This window comes from Oncorhynchus masou, chromosome 10 (assembly GCF_036934945.1).
Source record: "Oncorhynchus masou masou isolate Uvic2021 chromosome 10, UVic_Omas_1.1, whole genome shotgun sequence".
Taxonomy (NCBI): Eukaryota; Metazoa; Chordata; class Actinopteri; order Salmoniformes; family Salmonidae; genus Oncorhynchus; species Oncorhynchus masou.
Genome location: NC_088221.1, coordinates 5,625,329 through 5,647,709, shown reverse-complemented (window position 1 = coordinate 5,647,709; position 22,381 = coordinate 5,625,329). Strand labels below are relative to the sequence as shown.

The 22,381-nt window shown below is 42.2% G+C and overlaps 3 protein-coding genes across 7 annotated transcripts in view; all 3 read right to left on the bottom strand.

The window, feature by feature from the left end:
* The window catches only part of LOC135547075 (collagen alpha-3(VI) chain-like), an 88,116-nt gene that overhangs the window by 32,613 nt on the left and 33,122 nt on the right, over positions 1-22,381 (bottom strand). The window lies entirely within an intron of this gene.
* LOC135547076 (collagen alpha-3(VI) chain-like) lies at positions 2,222-8,191 on the bottom strand. The gene is made up of 8 exons (XM_064975715.1): positions 8,138-8,191; positions 7,419-8,030; positions 6,517-7,116; positions 5,803-6,399; positions 5,084-5,695; positions 4,182-4,781; positions 3,486-4,064; positions 2,222-3,179 (listed from the first exon to the last, which is right to left on the bottom strand). Exons 2-8 carry the CDS (start codon positions 7,951-7,953, stop codon positions 2,545-2,547), a joined length of 4,158 nt encoding a protein of 1,385 aa, XP_064831787.1. The 5' UTR covers positions 7,954-8,030; positions 8,138-8,191; the 3' UTR covers positions 2,222-2,544.
* On the bottom strand, positions 8,138-12,480 carry LOC135547758 (collagen alpha-3(VI) chain-like). Its single transcript, XM_064977018.1, has 6 exons — positions 12,126-12,480; positions 11,224-11,823; positions 10,491-11,087; positions 9,772-10,383; positions 8,870-9,469; positions 8,138-8,733 (listed from the first exon to the last, which is right to left on the bottom strand). The coding sequence occupies exons 1-6, from the start codon at positions 12,184-12,186 to the stop codon at positions 8,138-8,140; spliced, it is 3,066 nt and encodes a 1,021-aa protein (XP_064833090.1). The 5' UTR covers positions 12,187-12,480.

Genomic DNA, 22,381 nt, shown 5'->3' with positions numbered 1-22,381 from the left:
TTGCTCTACTGGACCACAGAAATTCGGTCTTTGTACTCATTCACACTGAGCTTCTCAACAGCTCTCGGTATAAAGTCTTGTATAACTGGGAACTCATTTATAATGTCATCAGATCCATCAAACAAGAAGACAACATCCTTATTGGTGGTTTCTTCAGGTTGAGCTAGAATTTACAATAAATATAGGCTGTGTTTTGCATAACGACTCATGTTTTATTTTCAAATTAACTCATTGACTAACTTTCGATTATTCCATAGTTCTTTGGATGTCACCAAATTGTCTTTCCAATATGAAAAGAATAGACAAGTGACACTTAGAAAAATAAGGTTACTTACCAATTTGAGTGGTATGCTTTAAAGTGAACAGTACATCTAATAAGATGTCTGGAAGCTCTCCAAAGTCAGTGATTGGAAAAACAAAATTATGAGCAGTGGTGGGAAGACCAACTGAGTCTGTGCCAATACTAAAGCTCAAAATGCCAAGATCTTTAAGTGTAGAAGCCGGCTGCCTAGCACTATCGCTGGAGGGTCCTCCTGTGAGCAGTATCAGTACTTGTGGAACACCTTCAAGATGTCGGCTTCCAGAGATGGTGCTAAAGACATTGTCCTTAACATACTGTAGAGCTGTCTCAGTGTTGCGTGATTTTCCTCCCTTATGTCTTAATGATCGTATCTTGCTGATGACAGTGTCCTTGGATGAAAAGGAACTCAAGTAGAAGTACACTACAGCGTCACTGCTGAACTGGATCACTGCTACTCTGTCTCTGTCTTTGGCAACGTCAAGGTTTTCCACAACTCTTCGTACAAAGTCTCGCATAGCAGGAAACCCACTCCGACTGCTATCTGAGCCATCGATGAGGAACACAACATCACGTCGTCCAATCCGCGATTCCACTAGGGAGAATAGTACATGTGGATTTAACAAGATGCAACTCGTCATATCAGTACTAAAGGGGGACAGGGGGTTGACATGCTATAACCATTTGGCATAGCAAAAAAATAACCAGTGAAACAAATGAAGAAATGTTTTTTTCCAGCATAGAGTGGTGAGAGTCAAGCGAGGATTGACATTTTAAAAGATGTGATGCACGAATCTTAAAATACGCAGCATTTTGTTTTAAAATGCAGCAAAAAGTCAAGCAAATAAGAAAGGAGCACAGATGAATTACCATCACATGCTATATATTGCAGGCGAACAGAGCACATTGTCCTCTGTGTTGAGGACAGTGGCAAATTAAGTCTCTAAATACACCACCAAGATTCTACAATCTTGTCTTGTCTTAGGGAAAAGTGATATCATCAAAAGAAAATAAACAATTTGAGCCTGCTTTTCCTAAGGAGAAGAAAATTACACATTGTTCTTACGTTGGAGAACAATGCCAATCAACGGCGGGGGAATTACATTATTCACATGGGATTCACGAGTTTCAATAAGTTATTATCTGAAAAGTGTTTTTGACATCCCTTACCCTAAATGCCAGAACATTTCAAAGTTGTGATTCTCATTGAGGATAAAAGCTGATTCTCCAATCTACAAAGATCAAAGTATTCTGAAAAGGTCAATTCCAAAGAAGGATTGAAAGAAAGAGTTTACAGCTCTTCGATTTCTGTAGCTGTTGAACCGATGGTGATGACCATGATACCCTGTTGTTTCAGAGCATGAGCAGCATTGCTAATTGGGTCTCTGGATCTTGCTCCACTTAAAATGACTAAAACCTGTGGCAAGCAAGCGTCTACTTCCAGCTGAAGCAGTGAAAACATTGTCCTTGATGTACTGTTGTATCAGTGTTCAGATAGAAGTGGACCTCTAGATCTCTGCTGTACTGGACCACCAAAACTTGATCTTTGGTTTCCTCCACATTGAGTTTGTCCACAACTTTTTGTACAAAATCACGCATCTCTAGGAATACACTCCTGGTGCCATCAGAACCATCCAGAAGGAATACAATGCCTCTTTTTGGTACTTTACTTAATAAAGTGGGGAACAGATATTCAATGAATGTAAATATAACTTACGAAGGAATAATGATTTTATAAGATAATACATTAATATACTATATCGCTGGTAAGAAACTGCAGCTGATTGAAGCGAATGCATTCCAGAGAGTTGAAGGAAATTCAAAAAGAGACCCTTAGTAAGACGATGCTGAAAGAATTTGAAGAGAACAATTAAATAAAGAATTTAAAAGTTTTCTAGAAAAAAAGGTGGTAATAATAACAAGCATAAGCATGAATGCAAAGTGGAAGGATTTCACTCGGAATATTCAAGAAAAATCTTTGAAAGAAAAATGTAGAAGCAAAAATGAATGAGAGAGCAATATGAAAGAAGGGTTAATCAAGATGTTGTAGGATTTGACAAATGAGGTGAGGATGCTATTAAACAATCCATGGTCACCCATTTTCATTGATGACACTTTAATGAATGAGCAGCTTCAATACTTCTAAAACTGTTAAAATATTTCAACACATTATTTTGTAGAATGTAGCAAACATCTTGCTAGGAAAGAGTAGATGACTATACCAGTAGATCTAACAGATTTTAACATCACAGAGCAATCAACTGGTTAAATAGACTGAGAGAACAAAAAAAAGTTTTACCTATCAAACCAGGACTGGAAACCTGAGCAATTGATGATAAAAGCTCCAGGTGCATTGCTGACAGATCTGAAAAGTCTCGTGCCACAAGGATGAGCTGTGGATCAGACGTAATTGACTGCATTTCTCTAGTGTCGGCCTGTCTGATGGCAATGCCAACACTCTGAATTCCTTGACCTTTCAAATCAAAGGCTGCTTGGCTAACAGCGTCATTTGACTGTCCACCACTCAGCAAAATCAATATCTGAGGGACACCTTCATAACGTCTGCTTCCAGAGGTGTCTTTAAAGATGTGGTCTTTAACGAACTGGAGTGCTGCCCCTGTGTTGAGGGGTCTACCACCTTTGTGCCTCAGATGTCTTATGCTTTCAAGAATGTTCTCCTTTTTGGTGTATGTGTTCAGATAGAAATGTACCTCTTGATTTCTACTATACTGAACCACGGAAATGCGGTCTTTGTTTCCTCCCACATTGAGATTCTCCACTACTTTGAGTAAAAAATCACGCATTGCTGGGAATCCATTCCTTGTGCCATCAGAACCATCCAGAAGAAATACAACATCTCTATGTCCCATCATAGTTTCTCCTAGTAAAACATGAATAAAGAAGTTATTTCTAAGTATTACATTTGTGCCTAATGAAACAAACCTTGATATACGAGATAATAAAATATGTATGAATAGCAATTATGATCTTAAACTAAAGATTTTAAAAATTAAAAATAGCAGTGTAAGGTATTAATAGTTTAATATATGCAGCAAGTGAATTTTCACCATTTTAAACAGATTCCCGAGATTGATATTTCAGAAAAAGACATTTGGTATATTTTCCAGAACTATCAATATTGCAACTATGAATTTGGCTTCATGTTCATTAATTTAATGAATCTTACCCATAAGACTAATATTGAAAGTTTCAACTCTTGTGAGTAGCTGCTCTTGGATGTTTGGAAGATCACTGAACTCAGACACTGAAAGAGCATAACTTGGATCAAAGGAAATGCGTTGTAACTCATTAATGTCTGAGGCTCGAGATCCAACACTGAATATCATAACTCCAATTTTTTTCAGAGCAGAGGCTGGTGTATCAACATTATCATTGGACCTCCCGCCACTCAGCAGTATCAGCATCTGAGGGACACCCTCTTGGCTTCTGCTTCCTGAGGAGGCAGTAAAAACGTTGTCCCTTACATACTGGAGGGCTGCCCCAGTGTTGAGGGGTCTACCTCCTCTGTGCCTCAGACCTCTGACGATGTCAAGAATGTCACCCTTCGTGGTGTATGTGTTCAGATAGAAATTTACTTCTTGATCTCTACCATACTGGACCACAGAAACGCGGTCTTTGTCTCCTCCCACATTGAGTTTCTCTACTACTCTCTGAACAAAATCACGCATTGCTGGGAATCCATTCCTTGTGCCATCAGAACCATCCAGAAGGAATACCACATCCTTTCTGGTGGTGTCATGATCAACTGAGAAAATAAATAGATTATGTCAATCAAAATGTGGTGTTTTTGGCCAAATTATATAGTCTCTGCGGCCATTTTGCTAACACATCCTGACTCTTAATTCACAGTGATAACACATACCTAAAACTGTTGGTGATTCTGGAGTAACATCAATAACCACTGCCTCCACCGAGGACAGAAGTTGCTGCTGGATGCTCGGAAGGTCAGTAAAGTCTGAGACAGACAGAGCGTAACTGGGATCATGTGATATCCTCTGCAATTCTCTGCTATCAGAGCTCCTTGTTCCAATTCCAAAGACCAAAACCCCAAGCTCCTTCAGAGCAGAGGCTGGCGTGTCAACATTGTCAACGGACCTTCCACCACTCAACAGAATCAGTAGCTGTGGAACGCCTTCCAAGCGTCTGCTTCCGGAGGAGGCAGTAAAGACATTGTCCCTCACGTACTGGAGAGCTGCTCCAGTGTTGAGAGGTCTCCCGCCTTTGTGTCTCAGACCTCTTACAGTGTTGAGAATCTCTCCCTTTGTTGTGTATGTGTTCAGATAGAATTGGGCGGCTGGATCTCTACTGTACTGGACCACCGCAACGCGATCTTTGTTCTCATCCACACTGAGTGTCTCCACCACTCTTTGAACAAAGTCACGCATGGCTGGGAATCCACTCCTAGTGCCATCAGATCCATCCAGCAAGAACACAACATCCCTCCTGGGAGCCTGACTCTCAACTAGGGAATGTGAAGTTTCAGATAAAGAGTCATATTACATGTGGCATAGGTAAGGGAAAACTGGACAATGCTGCTTCTGTCACATGAAAGTCATCCCTTTCACTTATCACAAACAACTATTCAAAGAAGGTGACAAGTTGTGCATTGCCCTGAGTTATATCATAGGGAACATTGGTACAGAGGTATGAAAAGAAATCCCATGAAAGGTTTCAGGGGAATCTACACAAGTGTTCTAAGCTATCAACTACTCTAGCCTAATGTAAAAGAGGAAATGGAACAGATCAAAACCAAATTTTTCTTACCTAGTATTGTTGGTATTAGTGTTGGTGTCATGGTTGTGTCCTGTATAACGGCAGTGTTCATGGCAGAAAGAAGCTGCTGTTGGATGTTGGGGAGGTCAGTGAATTCAGACACGGAGAGAGCATAACTGGGGTCATAGGATATCTTCTGTAACTCTCTGCTATCAGAGCTCCTTGTTCCAATTACAAATACCAAGACACCAAGCTCCTTGAGAGCAGAAGCTGGTTTATCTACATTGTCAAAGGACCTTCCACCATTTAGCAGTATCAGAATCTGTGGAACACTTTCAAGGCGCCTACTTCCAGAGGAGGCAGTAAAGACGTAGTCCCTGACATACTGGAGAGCTGCTCCAGTGTTGAGGGGTCTCCCTCCTTTGTGCTTCAGCCCTCTTACGGTGTCAACAACCTCTTCTTTTCTTGTGTAAGTGTTCAGATAGAAGTGGACCTCTGGTTCTCTGCTATACTGTACCACAGAGACTCGATCTCTGTTCTCCCCTACAGTGAGTTTCTCCACTACTCTTTGAACAAAGTCACGCATTTCTGGGAAGCCATTCCTAGTGCCATCAGAACCATCCAGCAAGAATACTACATCCTTTCTGGCGATGCTTAGGTCCACTAAGAGTATCAGAAACAAAACAGAAAATGTATGTCAACATTGCTTCATCAAACCTGAAATATGTGGTTGTTGCTTTAGTTTTCCAAGATAATACATCCGGTCTTACCTATGACTGTTGGGGAAATGGGTGTGGCACCAACGTGTACAGTAATGAGTGAGGAGAAAAACTTATCCTGGACGCTGGGGAGATCAGAGAATTCAGAAACAGACTGGGAATAACTGGGATCAGAGGCAATCCTTTGAACCTCTTTGCTAGAATTTCTGTTTCCAATGCCAAAGATCAAGACCCCACTCTCTTTGAGGGCAGAAACTGGTATATCAACATTATCATTGGACCTCCCGCCACTCAGCAGTATCAGCATCTGAGGGACACCCTCTTGGCTTCTGCTTCCTGAGGAGGCAGTAAAAACGTTGTCCCTTACATACTGGAGGGCTGCCCCAGTGTTGAGGGGTCTACCTCCTCTGTGCCTCAGACCTCTGACGATGTCAAGAATGTCACCCTTCGTGGTGTATGTGTTCAGATAGAAATTAACTTCTTGATCTCTACCGTACTGGACCACAGAAACGCGGTCTTTGTCTCCTCCCACATTGAGTTTCTCTACTACTCTCTGAACAAAATCACGCATTGCTGGGAATCCATTCCTTGTGCCATCAGAACCATCCAGAAGGAATACCACATCCTTTCTGGCGGTGTCATGATCAACTGAGAAAATAAATAGATTATGTCAATCAAAATGTGGTGTTTTTGGCCAAATTATATAGTCTCTGCGGCCATTTTGCTAACACATCCTGACTCTTAATTCACAGTGATAACACATACCTAAAACTGTTGGTGATTCTGGAGTAACATCAATAACCACTGCCTCCACCGAGGACAGAAGTTGCTGCTGGATGCTCGGAAGGTCAGTAAAGTCTGAGACAGACAGAGCGTAACTGGGATCATGTGATATCCTCTGCAATTCTCTGCTATCAGAGCTCCTTGTTCCAATTCCAAAGACCAAAACCCCAAGCTCCTTCAGAGCAGAGGCTGGCGTGTCAACATTGTCAACAGACCTTCCACCACTCAACAGAATCAGTAGCTGTGGAACGCCTTCCAAGCGTCTGCTTCCGGAGGAGGCAGTAAAGACATTGTCCCTCACGTACTGGAGAGCTGCTCCAGTGTTGAGAGGTCTCCCGCCTTTGTGTCTCAGACCTCTTACAGTGTTGAGAATCTCTCCCTTTGTTGTGTATGTGTTCAGATAGAATTGGGCGGCTGGATCTCTACTGTACTGGACCACCGCAACGCGATCTTTGTTCTCATCCACACTGAGTGTCTCCACCACTCTTTGAACAAAGTCACGCATGGCTGGGAATCCACTCCTAGTGCCATCAGATCCATCCAGCAAGAACACAACATCCCTCCTGGGAGCCTGACTCTCAACTAGGGAATGTGAAGTTTCAGATAAAGAGTCATATTACATGTGGCATAGGTAAGCGAAAACTGGACAATGCTGCTTCTGTCACATGAAAGTCATCCCTTTCACTTATCACAAACAACTATTCAAAGAAGGTGACAAGTTGTGCATTGCCCTGAGTTATATCATAGGGAACATTGGTACAGAGGTATGAAAAGAAATCCCATGAAAGGTTTCAGGGGAATCTACAAAAGTGTTCTAAGCTATCAACTACTCTAGCCTAATGTAAAAGAGGAAATAGAACAGATCAAAACCAAATTTTTCTTACCTAGTATTGTTGGTATTAGTGTTGGTGTCATGGTTGTGTCCTGTATAACGGCAGTGTTCATGGCAGAAAGAAGCTGCTGTTGGATGTTGGGGAGGTCAGTGAATTCAGACACGGAGAGAGCATAACTGGGGTCATAGGATATCTTCTGTAACTCTCTGCTATCAGAGCTCCTTGTTCCAATTACAAATACCAAGACACCAAGCTCCTTGAGAGCAGAAGCTGGTTTATCTACATTGTCAAAGGACCTTCCACCATTTAGCAGTATCAGAATCTGTGGAACACTTTCAAGGCGCCTACTTCCAGAGGAGGCAGTAAAGACGTAGTCCCTGACATACTGGAGAGCTGCTCCAGTGTTGAGGGGTCTCCCTCCTTTGTGCTTCAGCCCTCTTACGGTGTCAACAACCTCTTCTTTTCTTGTGTAAGTGTTCAGATAGAAGTGGACCTCTGGTTCTCTGCTATACTGTACCACAGAGACTCGATCTCTGTTCTCCCCTACAGTGAGTTTCTCCACTACTCTTTGAACAAAGTCACGCATTTCTGGGAAGCCATTCCTAGTGCCATCAGAACCATCCAGCAAGAATACTACATCCTTTCTGGCGATGCTTAGGTCCACTAAGAGTATCAGAAACAAAACAGAAAATGTATGTCAACATTGCTTCATCAAACATGAAATATGTGTTTGTTGCTTTAGTTTTCCAAGATAATACATCCGGTCTTACCTATGACTGTTGGGGAAATGGGTGTGGCACCAACGTGTACAGTAATGAGTGAGGAGAAAACTTATCCTGGACGCTGGGGAGATCAGAGAATTCAGAAACAGACTGGGAATAACTGGGATCAGAGGCAATCCTTTGAACCTCTTTGCTAGAATTTCTGTTTCCAATGCCAAAGATCAAGACCCCACTCTCTTTGAGGGCAGAAACTGGTATATCAACATTATCATTGGACCTCCCGCCACTCAGCAGTATCAGCATCTGAGGGACACCCTCTTGGCTTCTGCTTCCTGAGGAGGCAGTAAAAACGTTGTCCCTTACATACTGGAGGGCTGCCCCAGTGTTGAGGGGTCTACCTCCTCTGTGCCTCAGACCTCTGACGATGTCAAGAATGTCACCCTTCGTGGTGTATGTGTTCAGATAGAAATTAACTTCTTGATCTCTACCGTACTGGACCACAGAAACGCGGTCTTTGTCTCCTCCCACATTGAGTTTCTCTACTACTCTCTGAACAAAATCACGCATTGCTGGGAATCCATTCCTTGTGCCATCAGAACCATCCAGAAGGAATACCACATCCTTTCTGGCGGTGTCATGATCAACTGAGAAAATAAATAGATTATGTCAATCAAACTGATCAAATGTGGTGTTTTTGGCCAAATTATATAGTCGTTTCTAAGACTCTGCGGCCATTTTGCTAACACATCCTGACTCTTAATTCACAGTGATAACACATACCTAAAACTGTTGGTGATTCTGGAGTAACATCAATAACCACTGCCTCCACCGAGGACAGAAGTTGCTGCTGGATGCTCGGAAGGTCAGTAAAGTCTGAGACAGACAGAGCGTAACTGGGATCATGTGATATCCTCTGCAATTCTCTGCTATCAGAGCTCCTTGTTCCAATTCCAAAGACCAAAACCCCAAGCTCCTTCAGAGCAGAGGCTGGCGTGTCAACATTGTCAACGGACCTTCCACCACTCAACAGAATCAGTAGCTGTGGAACGCCTTCCAAGCGTCTGCTTCCGGAGGAGGCAGTAAAGACATTGTCCCTCACGTACTGGAGAGCTGCTCCAGTGTTGAGAGGTCTCCCGCCTTTGTGTCTCAGACCTCTTACAGTGTTGAGAATCTCTCCCTTTGTTGTGTATGTGTTCAGATAGAATTGGGCGGCTGGATCTCTACTGTACTGGACCACCGCAACGCGATCTTTGTTCTCATCCACACTGAGTGTCTCCACCACTCTTTGAACAAAGTCACGCATGGCTGGGAATCCACTCCTAGTGCCATCAGATCCATCCAGCAAGAACACAACATCCCTCCTGGGAGCCTGACTCTCAACTAGGGAATGTGAAGTTTCAGATAAAGAGTCATATTACATGTGGCATAGGTAAGGGAAAACTGGACAATGCTGCTTCTGTCACATGAAAGTCATCCCTTTCACTTATCACAAACAACTATTCAAAGAAGGTGACAAGTTGTGCATTGCCCTGAGTTATATCATAGGGAACATTGGTACAGAGGTATGAAAAGAAATCCCATGAAAGGTTTCAGGGGAATCTACACATATGTTCTAAGCTATCAACTACTCTAGCCTAATGTAAAAGAGGAAATGGAACAGATCAAAACCAAATTTTTCTTACCTAGTATTGTTGGTATTAGTGTTGGTGTCATGGTTGTGTCCTGTATAACGGCAGTGTTCATGGCAGAAAGAAGCTGCTGTTGGATGTTGGAGAGGTCAGTGAATTCAGACACGGAGAGAGCATAACTGGGGTCATAGGATATCTTCTGTAACTCTCTGCTATCAGAGCTCCTTGTTCCAATTACAAATACCAAGACACCAAGCTCCTTGAGAGCAGAAGCTGGTTTATCTACATTGTCAAAGGACCTTCCACCATTTAGCAGTATCAGCATCTGTGGAACACTTTCAAGGCGCCTACTTCCAGAGGAGGCAGTAAAGACGTAGTCCCTGACATACTGGAGAGCTGCTCCAGTGTTGAGGGGTCTCCCTCCTTTGTGCTTCAGCCCTCTTACGGTGTCAACAACCTCTTCTTTTCTTGTGTAAGTGTTCAGATAGAAGTGGACCTCTGGTTCTCTGCTATACTGTACCACAGAGACTCGATCTCTGTTCTCCCCTACAGTGAGTTTCTCCACTACTCTTTGAACAAAGTCACGCATTTCTGGGAAGCCATTCCTAGTGCCATCAGAACCATCCAGCAAGAATACTACATCCTTTCTGGCGATGCTTAGGTCCACTAAGAGTATCAGAAACAAAACAGAAAATGTATGTCAACATTGCTTCATCAAACATGAAATATGTGTTTGTTGCTTTAGTTTTCCAAGATAATACATCCGGTCTTACCTATGACTGTTGGGGAAATGGGTGTGGCACCAACGTGTACAGTAATGAGTGAGGAGAAAAACTTATCCTGGACGCTGGGGAGATCAGAGAATTCAGAAACAGACTGGGAATAACTGGGATCAGAGGCAATCCTTTGAACCTCTTTGCTAGAATTTCTGTTTCCAATGCCAAAGATCAAGACCCCACTCTCTTTGAGGGCAGAAACTGGTATATCAACATTATCATTGGACCTCCCGCCACTCAGCAGTATCAGCATCTGAGGGACACCCTCTTGGCTTCTGCTTCCTGAGGAGGCAGTAAAAACGTTGTCCCTTACATACTGGAGGGCTGCCCCAGTGTTGAGGGGTCTACCTCCTCTGTGCCTCAGACCTCTGACGATGTCAAGAATGTCGCCCTTCGTGGTGTATGTGTTCAGATAGAAATTAACTTCTTGATCTCTACCGTACTGGACCACAGAAACGCGGTCTTTGTCTCCTCCCACATTGAGTTTCTCTACTACTCTCTGAACAAAATCAAGCATTGCTGGGAATCCATTCCTTGTGCCATCAGAACCATCCAGAAGGAATACCACATCCTTTCTGGCGGTGTCATGATCAACTGAGAAAATAAATAGATTATGTCAATCAAACTGATCAAATGTGGTGTTTTTGGCCAAATTATATAGTCGTTTCTAAGACTCTGCGGCCATTTTGCTAACACATCCTGACTCTTAATTCACAGTGATAACACATACCTAAAACTGTTGGTGATTCTGGAGTAACATCAATAACCACTGCCTCCACCGAGGACAGAAGTTGCTGCTGGATGCTCGGAAGGTCAGTAAAGTCTGAGACAGACAGAGCGTAACTGGGATCATGTGATATCCTCTGCAATTCTCTGCTATCAGAGCTCCTTGTTCCAATTCCAAAGACCAAAACCCCAAGCTCCTTCAGAGCAGAGGCTGGCGTGTCAACATTGTCAACGGACCTTCCACCACTCAACAGAATCAGTAGCTGTGGAACGCCTTCCAAGCGTCTGCTTCCGGAGGAGGCAGTAAAGACATTGTCCCTCACGTACTGGAGAGCTGCTCCAGTGTTGAGAGGTCTCCCGCCTTTGTGTCTCAGACCTCTTACAGTGTTGAGAATCTCTCCCTTTGTTGTGTATGTGTTCAGATAGAATTGGGCGGCTGGATCTCTACTGTACTGGACCACCGCAACGCGATCTTTGTTCTCATCCACACTGAGTGTCTCCACCACTCTTTGAACAAAGTCACGCATGGCTGGGAATCCACTCCTAGTGCCATCAGATCCATCCAGCAAGAACACAACATCCCTCCTGGGAGCCTGACTCTCAACTAGGGAATGTGAAGTTTCTGATAAAGAGTCATATTACATGTGGCATAGGTAAGCGAAAACTGGACAATGCTGCTTCTGTCACATGAAAGTCATCCCTTTCACTTATCACAAACAACTATTCAAAGAAGGTGACAAGTTGTGCATTGCCCTGAGTTATATCATAGGGAACATTGGTACAGAGGTATGAAAAGAAATCCCATGAAAGGTTTCAGGGGAATCTACACAAGTGTTCTAAGCTATCAACTACTCTAGCCTAATGTAAAAGAGGAAATGGAACAGATCAAAACCAAATTTTTCTTACCTAGTATTGTTGGTATTAGTGTTGGTGTCATGGTTGTGTCCTGTATAACGGCAGTGTTCATGGCAGAAAGAAGCTGCTGTTGGATGTTGGGGAGGTCAGTGAATTCAGACACGGAGAGAGCATAACTGGGGTCATAGGATATCTTCTGTAACTCTCTGCTATCAGAGCTCCTTGTTCCAATTACAAATACCAAGACACCAAGCTCCTTGAGAGCAGAAGCTGGTTTATCTACATTGTCAAAGGACCTTCCACCATTTAGCAGTATCAGAATCTGTGGAACACTTTCAAGGCGCCTACTTCCAGAGGAGGCAGTAAAGACGTAGTCCCTGACATACTGGAGAGCTGCTCCAGTGTTGAGGGGTCTCCTCCTTTGTGCTTCAGCCCTCTTACGGTGTCAACAACCTCTTCTTTTCTTGTGTAAGTGTTCAGATAGAAGTGGACCTCTGGTTCTCTGCTATACTGTACCACAGAGACTCGATCTCTGTTCTCCCCTACAGTGAGTTTCTCCACTACTCTTTGAACAAAGTCACGCATTTCTGGGAAGCCATTCCTAGTGCCATCAGAACCATCCAGCAAGAATACTACATCCTTTCTGGCGATGCTTAGGTCCACTAAGAGTATCAGAAACAAAACAGAAAATGTATGTCAACATTGCTTCATCAAACCTGAAATATGTGTTTGTTGCTTTAGTTTTCCAAGATAATACATCCGGTCTTACCTATGACTGTTGGGGAAATGGGTGTGGCACCAACGTGTACAGTAATGAGTGAGGAGAAAAACCTATCCTGGACGCTGGGGAGATCAGAGAATTCAGAAACAGACTGGGAATAACTGGGATCAGAGGCAATCCTTTGAACCTCTTTGCTAGAATTTCTGTTTCCAATGCCAAAGATCAAGACCCCACTCTCTTTGAGGGCAGAAACTGGTATATCAACATTATCATTGGACCTCCCGCCACTCAGCAGTATCAGCATCTGAGGGACACCCTCTTGGCTTCTGCTTCCTGAGGAGGCAGTAAAAACGTTGTCCCTTACATACTGGAGGGCTGCCCCAGTGTTGAGGGGTCTACCTCCCCTGTGCCTCAGACCTCTGACGATGTCAAGAATGTCACCCTTCGTGGTGTATGTGTTCAGATAGAAATTAACTTCTTGATCTCTACCGTACTGGACCACAGAAACGCGGTCTTTGTCTCCTCCCACATTGAGTTTCTCTACTACTCTCTGAACAAAATCACGCATTGCTGGGAATCCATTCCTTGTGCCATCAGAACCATCCAGAAGGAATACCACATCCTTTCTGGCGGTGTCATGATCAACTGAGAAAATAAATAGATTATGTCAATCATACTGATCAAATGTGGTGTTTTTGGCCAAATTATATAGTCGTTTCTAAGACTCTGCGGCCATTTTGCTAACACATCCTGACTCTTAATTCACAGTGATAACACATACCTAAAACTGTTGGTGATTCTGGAGTAACATCAATAACCACTGCCTCCACCGAGGACAGAAGTTGCTGCTGGATGCTCGGAAGGTCAGTAAAGTCTGAGACAGACAGAGCGTAACTGGGATCATGTGATATCCTCTGCAATTCTCTGCTATCAGAGCTCCTTGTTCCAATTCCAAAGACCAAAACCCCAAGCTCCTTCAGAGCAGAGGCTGGCGTGTCAACATTGTCAACGGACCTTCCACCACTCAACAGAATCAGTAGCTGTGGAACGCCTTCCAAGCGTCTGCTTCCGGAGGAGGCAGTAAAGACATTGTCCCTCACGTACTGGAGAGCTGCTCCAGTGTTGAGAGGTCTCCCGCCTTTGTGTCTCAGACCTCTTACAGTGTTGAGAATCTCTCCCTTTGTTGTGTATGTGTTCAGATAGAATTGGGCGGCTGGATCTCTACTGTACTGGACCACCGCAACGCGATCTTTGTTCTCATCCACACTGAGTGTCTCCACCACTCTTTGAACAAAGTCACGCATGGCTGGGAAAACTCTCCTAGTGCCATCAGATCCATCCAGTAAGAACACAACATCCCTTTTGAGAGCCTTAACTAGGGAATATGAGGGTAAAAAAAGAGAGTAATGTTGAATGTTGTATACACAGAGAAAAAACAGGACACTGTTGCTTCTGTCACATGCATGCCACTCCTTTCCCTAATCTGAAACAGCTATTCAAAGTAAGAGGTTATATGTGGTCGGAGAGCTGTTGCGAAAATTGCAACATATTTATAAAGTGAAAAGAACATGATAGACCTTATGGGCAAATGTGCAAATGTAAAAGAGGAAATGGAAACGATCAAGACCTTTTCCTTACCAAGTATTGTTGGTATTACTGTTGGTGTCATGGTTGTTTCCTGTATAATGGCAGTGTTCATGGCAGAAAGAAGCTTCTGTTGGATATTGGGGAGGTCAGTAAATTCAGACACGGAGAGAGCATAACTGGGGTCATAGGATATCTTCTGTAACTCTCTGCTGTCAGAGCTCCTTGTTCCAATTACAAAAACTAACACCCCATGCTCCTTGAGAGCAGAGGCTGGTGCATCCACATTGTCTCTTGACCGTCCATTACTGAGGAGAATTAGCATTTGTTTCACACCGTCCAATTGTCTACTCCCAGAGGATCTTGTGAATACATTTTCTTTCACAAACTTAAGAGCTGCTCCAGTATTAAGGGGTCTTCCCCCTTTGTGTGAGAGTCCCCTCACAGAATTCAACATGTCATTCTTTCTCAGAAATGAATTCAAATAAAAGTTTGCCACTGCACCGTCACTAAACTGAACCACAGCCACTCTGTCATTCTTTTGTTCCACATTGAGATTTTCAATGATTTTGTGGAGGAACTCCTGAATAGCTGGGAATCCTGTTCTGGTGTTATCTGATCCATCCAGAAGAAACACGATATCTCTCCTACTTCCATCACTTTCCACTGTCCAATACACAATAAAAAAAATATATGTAAAAACATATGACCTGTTATGTCAATAAACTATCTGGTTCTTTATTAATAAATTTAGTTGGAAATCAACATTTCCAGTATAAAAGTTTAATATTTTCTTACCAACTCTAGGTACCTCCTGTGGTCTTACTTGAGCAAGATTTGTCTCCAAACTTTGCTGGATGTTTTGAAGGTTTGCAAAATCATGGACTGAATAAGAATAATTTGGAAGAGATGATATTGATTGCATTTCTTCCAAATCGGTCATCCTTGATCCAATAGCAAATGTTACAACCCCCAAAGTCTTGAGGGCCCTGGAAGGACCTCGAGGAGAATCTCTAGATCTGCCACCAGTCAGAAGCACTAGGATCTGTTCAGCACCCTCATGACGTCGACTTGCAGCATTATTAGTAAAGACATTGTCCTTCACAAACTGGAGGGCCGTGCCAGTATATAGTGGCCTCCCACCCTTTGGCCTCAGATTTCTGACTGCTGAAAGCACATCATCTCTTGTCTTGTACGCATTCAGGTTAAAGTTCACTGCTGCACTGTTGCTGTACTGCAGAACAGCAACTTGATCTTTTCCCTTGTCGACATCAAACTTTTCCACCACTTTCACAACAAACTCTCGTATATCTGTAAATCTACTCCTTACATCATCAGATCCATCAAGGAGGAAAACAATGTCTCTTTTCACACTGGAGCCTTGAACTAGGATGAAAATTGAACTAAATCAGCTAATTGTGCATGGTACATTATACACATTTCAAGCTACAGTATAAGCTACATATTTTGAAAATGATTGAAAAATATAACTTCTCTTTTATACACATTTTCAATTAAATTGTTTATTATTGTACTCTTTTTCACTCACCTAAGTCCGGTCTTACTGTGTCTTTATGAGAGACAACTGCTGAGAGCAACTGTTGTCTAACAAGAGAAAGGTCAGAAAACTCTCTTAGCAAATATGCATGATTAGGACTGTATGCAATGCTCTGCATCTCCGCTCCATCTGCATATTTGACCGCAACAGTCAAAAGCACTATTCCATCTGCCTTCAGACTCTCAGATGGAACCAGAACATCATCTTGTGATTTTCCCCCACTTATCAGTATCAGTATCTGAGGGATGCCCTCTTGGCGTCTACTTCCTGAGGAGGTATTAAAGACATTGTTTTTAACATAATCAAGAGCTTCCCCGGTGTTGCGGGACCTTCCTCCTTCAAGATTGATATTGCGTACTTCTGCCATGATATCAATCTTCGATGAGTACGTGTTCAATAGGAAATGAGTGGTAGGTTTGTTACTGTACTGGATCATAGCAACTTGTGCTTTGTCTGGCCCGATGTCAAGATGTTCAACAAATTGGCCAAGGAAATCACAGATTGATTGGACACCTTTTTGCATCTCATCAGATCCATCAAGTAGAAATACAACATCAACCCCATCCACCCTCTGGATATCTGATGTCAACAAAGTGGAATTGTCTGAAATGAGCAAAAATAATAATTGCACAACCAACAGGTCCATATATACTGCACATCTGTACTGAAATCACAATTTTGTATTCAATTTTATGACAACGCTGCCCTCTAATAGTAAGATTTGGAATAGATTCTCAGTGAATGACTGTGAATTTGTGATTTTAAAAGGCCTTAAGTGATATAAACTTTTATCTTAATAATCTTACCAATGACAGTTGACATTTCAGGTGTTTCCTTAACACCATTTATTACAGCTGTCACTGAAGAGTGTATGCTGTCAAGGTTGTTAAAATTGGAAACAGAAAAAGAGTCTCCTGGTTTAAAAGATATCATTTGTAACTCCAATGTGTCAGCATTCCTTGTTCCAATGCTAAATGTTCTTACTCCATCCCCTCTCAATGACTGTGCTGGTCCCTTTATATCATCACTAGATCTCCCACCACTGAAGACAAATAGATATTGAGGCACACCCTCAGCACGTCTGCCTCCAGCTGAAGCTGTAAATACGGTGTCTCTCACAAACTGCAGGGCTGTGCCAGTGTTGAGAGGTCTTCCAACTGTGTGCCTCATGGATCTTATTGAATTAAGCACATCATTTTTAGAAGAGTATGAATTCAGATAGAAATTGGGTGTGGCGTTCCCACTGTACTGAACAAGGGCCACCCGGTCGCCATTTTCCTCCACATTAAGAATCTCCACTACTTTCTCTACAAAGCGACGAATCCCCTCAAAACCAGTTTTAGAGTTGTCAGATCCATCAATGAGAAATACAACATCCTTTTTGTCAGATTCTGAAATGAAGGTAAAGAAAAGTTGCAAAGGGAAAGGAAAGGCACTTTTTTTCAGAGAGGGCACAGAAAGCAACTGCAGTGATATCAAGGTCGTTGCGAGCATAAAACCATTGTCCAACTGAAATTTCAATAATCTTATTCTCTAAAGATGAAATTTCTTGGACGCAAGTATATGGTTTCTTCAAAAGACATGCAATAACATAGATAAGACAATTTACCAAAATGCAGAAAACACGTGACACTACAGCAAAATACAAATGGCCACAGCTTACCAAAATGAATGGTAGGAGCAGCTGGCTCTGGTTGATGGGATGCTTCTGTTAACAATGACAGCAATTCTTTCTGAATTGTGGGATCTTCAAAATCAGTAATGGAAAGAGCATAATTGGGTTCATGAGATATTGTTTGCAATTCAAGTGTATCTGCATCTCCTGTGCCAATACCGATTGAAATGACTCCCATTTCTTTGAGCTTTGTGACAGGAGTTCTGATATCATCTGTAGATCTTCCACCACTCAGCAGTATTAGTATCTGTGGAACACCTTGCAGGCTTCTACTTCCACTGGAGGCAGTAAAGACATTATCCCTCACATACTGGAGAGCTGCTCCAGTATTTAGAGGGCTTCCTCCTTTGTGCCTCAGACCTCTAACAGCATCAAGAACGTAATCTTTTGTTGAATGCATACCCAAGTTGAAATTAACCTCTGCTGTGTCACTGTACTGAACCACAGACACTTGATCTTTGTTCCCCTCTACATTGAGTTTCTCCACTACTCTCTGCATAAAGTCTTGAATATCTGGGAATATTCCTCGGGAATCATCAGAACCATCAAGTAAAAATACAATGTCCCTCCTGTCGTCCGTTGTTGCATCTATAACCATTCATAAAATGGGTTAATGGTAAAGAATAACTTTTAAAATATACATATAAAGATTTCAACAAACACCTCTGTGTTTTGGGAAATTAAATACATCAATAAAATGCTAACTCAAATGACCAATTACAGCATAACTGTTGCCATGATTGCATTCTTACCTATTAGTGTTGTTGGCAAGTTAGGAGTAGTCATTGCAACTCTCTGAACAGCAGAGAACACTTGCTGTTGAATTTTTGGGAGATCATTGTAATTTGGAGCATAGAAAGCATAGCTGGGTTCATCTGAAATAGTTTGAAGCTCAAGAGTATCAGCATTCCTCATTCCCACCACTATTGCCATCACATCAATTGCTTTCAAGTTTTTTACTGCATTTCTGACATCATCATTGGACCTTCCCCCACTCAATAAAACCAGAATCTGAGGGATGCCCTCTTGGTGTCTACTTCCGGAGGAGGCAGTAAAGATGTTATCCCTGACATACTGGAGAGCTGCCCCAGTGTTGAGGGTGATCCCTCCTTTGTGCCTCAGTTGTCTTACAGCGTCAACAATGTCTTGCTTTGTTGTGTAAGTGTTCAGATAGAAGTGGGCCTCTGGTTCTTTGCTATACTGCACCACAGAGACTCGATCTCTAGTCTCCTGCACCGTGAGTTTCTCCACTACTCTTTGAACAAAGTCACGCATTGCCTCAAATCCATTTAGAGTTTCATCAGAGCCATCCAGTAAAAATACAACATCAAGTTGTTTGGATTCAGTGTTATCTAGAAATGCACATGAATTAAATGAAATTCTCAGGTAAAATGATCAAGAAAGATCATGTATATTTGTGACTAGCAAATGATACCAACATATTTCAAAAGGCATGCATAAAGCAGTATCATGCATGTGCTGAATTTTCAGCAAGAATGTAGTAACCTGAAATGTAACAGATTAAAGTGCATAATGAAGAGAGGTAGAACAATTACTCCTTACCTACTACAGTTGGTTGATACACTCTTGGCTGACGAGGGACCCTTTTAACAAATGACAAAAGCTGCTGTTGAATGCTTTCAAGGTCATCAAACCGAGGGACAGAAAGGGCATAGGAGGGAATATGTGCTATCATTTGGAGCTCTAGAATGTCTGAATTCCTCGTACCAATACTGAATGGTACAATTCTGTCCTGTTTCAAAGCAGCAGCAGCACTTCCAACATCATCTTGAGATTTGCCACCACTCAGCAGTATCAGTATCTGAGGGATGCCTTCTTGGCTTCTGCTTCCCGAGGAGGCAGTAAAGACATTGTCCTTTACGTACTGGAGGGCTGCCCCGGTGTTGAGGGGTCTACCCCCTTTGTGCTGTAGGCTTCCAATAGAACCTAGAACACTTTGTTTTTCAGGATATGTGTTCAGTAAGAAATGGGCCTCTGGAGTTCTGCTGTACTGAACCACAGAAACTCGATCTTTGTTCTCTCCAACATTGAGGTTCTCCACCAATCTTTGAACAAATCCACACATGGCTGGAAATCCACTCCTACTATCATCAGACCCATCCAATAGGAACACTATGTCTCTCTGTGCAGCATCTAATTCAACTAAGAAAACATTGAAGGACCTATTTAATAATAAAACCACTAAATATATGCATTAATGCATTCACAAGGGCAGCATATCAATAGAATGTTGTAAAGTAGACCAAAACATTGCAAAATGTTCTGAAATATTCTCCATAATATATTTTAACTACGACGACTATCAAGTCATTACATAGCTCTATGCAACATGCAAAGAAATAGTAAGTGAAAGTAAAGTGAGTTCAAATGGTCTCAAATGTCAAAACATTTAAGAAAGTTTGTAGATAAAGAGCTTGAGTTTTAAGAAAAAAATTGAGATGTGAAATCAAACACTCCTTCCATGAAGAAAGGGGAAGATTGTATGCTGAGATGAGAATCTAAACTAGCTTAAAATAACTAGACAATGATGTACTGTATCATTGGCTCAAAAAAGAGCTTAAGCTGAAAGGACCAGAAAAGCATAGTTTCCTGATTTTAAACAATCAAGAATAGAATTACATTTCTGGAATGTGGAACAAGAAAGAGAGGATTTGGCATTGTTATGCCAATAGAAATGTATTTGATGCAAGGTAGAACAGTAACCATCCCAGCACCATCTCTGGTGTTTTGTTCATAAAAGTAGGATTGTATAGCGTAACCATTCAAAGATGCTGGCCACTATTCAAAGCAGGCAATTTGAGGGAATGTAAAACTGATCCATAGACTTTCTTCAAAGAATGGCGCAGTTACATAAGTAATCAAACCAGTCAAGACCAATATTTGATAGAAGAAAAATTAATGACATCTGGGAAAGTCAACTTAATTGTTGACGCAGAGTCATGGTGGTTCTTACCGACAATAGTGGGGGGCTCAATTCCCATTTTTGACTGGACAAAGGCAAGGATCTCTGGCTGTATGGACAAAAGTTCACCAAAGACTGGTAGGTTGAAAATAAATCTGGAAGAGTAGGCAATGCTCTGCAGCTCCTCTTGCCTGACATTTTTCATCCCAATGGCAAACGAAAGAACCCCAAGGCGTTTGAGATCAGATGCAGCAGCTGTGACGTCATCACTGGACTCTCCACCAATTAACAAAAACAAAATCTGAGGAACCCCTTCCAGATGTCGACTCCCGGACGAAGCAGTGAAAACATTGTCCCTAACATACTGAAGAGCTGCCCCGGTGTTGCGGGGTCTTCCTCCTTTATGCCTTAGGCTTCTAACAGCGTAGATGACAGCCCTTTTTGTTTTGTGAGCTTTCAGGTGAAAGTACTCCGCAGCGTCGTCACTGTATTGCACAACAGCAACTCGAACATTGTCCCCATCGATGTCAAGTTCATTTGCCATTCTTCGTATAAACTCTCTAATGGCAGGCAATCCATTTCTGGAGTCGTCTGAACCATCAAGGAGGAACACTATGTCCCTTTTGTTGCTCACTGTATCCACTAGGTGGTGAAGATAGATACAAATGGGATACATTGACTAACAATTATATTATAGAAAAGGAATGTAAGATGTAAAAAACAACCAAACATTGTTAAGAATGTTTGAAGCTGAATATGTACACAAGACAGTGAAAAAACATTATTGACAGAATAAATTAATCCAAGATTATGGTTGTGGTTAGTTGTCTGTATTAATACATATTTGCATGCATATCTGCAAGGGTGAATGAGAAGCTGGAACACTGTGGGCAGGTTTTGGGAGTGCCGTTCTGAGATAGTATCATCACAAGCAGAACAACATGGAACCATGTTTTCAACAAAAATATGTGAAGTTTGGCATAGTTCATCCATACATGGTTGAGGTAAGAGAGGAATAGAGTGAATAGAGTGAAATAGGGGGAAATTATTTTGTTTTAAGAGAATAAAAAGCCAATAAATGCTCTGAATCAAAGGTTTTCTCAACCATGCAACTAAATACTAGAACGTTTCTACCAAAATGCACAATGTATCGACATTGTAGGAAATACTCTACTGAGACTATGTTGACCAAAGTCTTAGGCATCCATGTATTTATCATGCTTCAATTTCAGCATTGTTCCAAAGAAAAAGAATATGGTATGTTTCTTGTATTTAGCATACTCATATCCAAGTTGGAGTTCTTACCTACTAAATCAGGAATTCCATAAGTCACAGGAGCCACAGCTTCTTCTGTGTCTTTTGACAGTCTTTTAAGAAGAGCAACAAACTGTGGATGGATTGAGGGCAACTCAGACAACTCAGATACCTGGAATGTGAAACCAGGTTGGAAGGAAATTATTTCCAACTCACGGAAATTGGCGTCCCCAACTCCGACCCCTATTGACACAATTTCCAGATCTTTAAGAGCTACAGCAGGGCCCGTAACATCATCTCTGGATTTCTTGCTAGTCAAAAGGATCAGGACCTGGGGTACACCTTCCAGTCGTCTACTGCCAGAGGAGGCAGTAAAGATGTTATGTCTCACAAACTGGAGAGCTGCCCCAGTGTTTAGGCTCCTTCCACCCCTGTGCCTCATATTACCTATGGCGTGAATAACGGCATCCTTTGTTTTGTGTGAGTTCAGATAGAAATGGGCCTCTGGTTTGTCAGAGTACTGAACCAGAGAAACTCTTTCTCTGTGTTCCTCCACAGAGAGTTTATCCACTACACTTTGAACAAAGTCTCG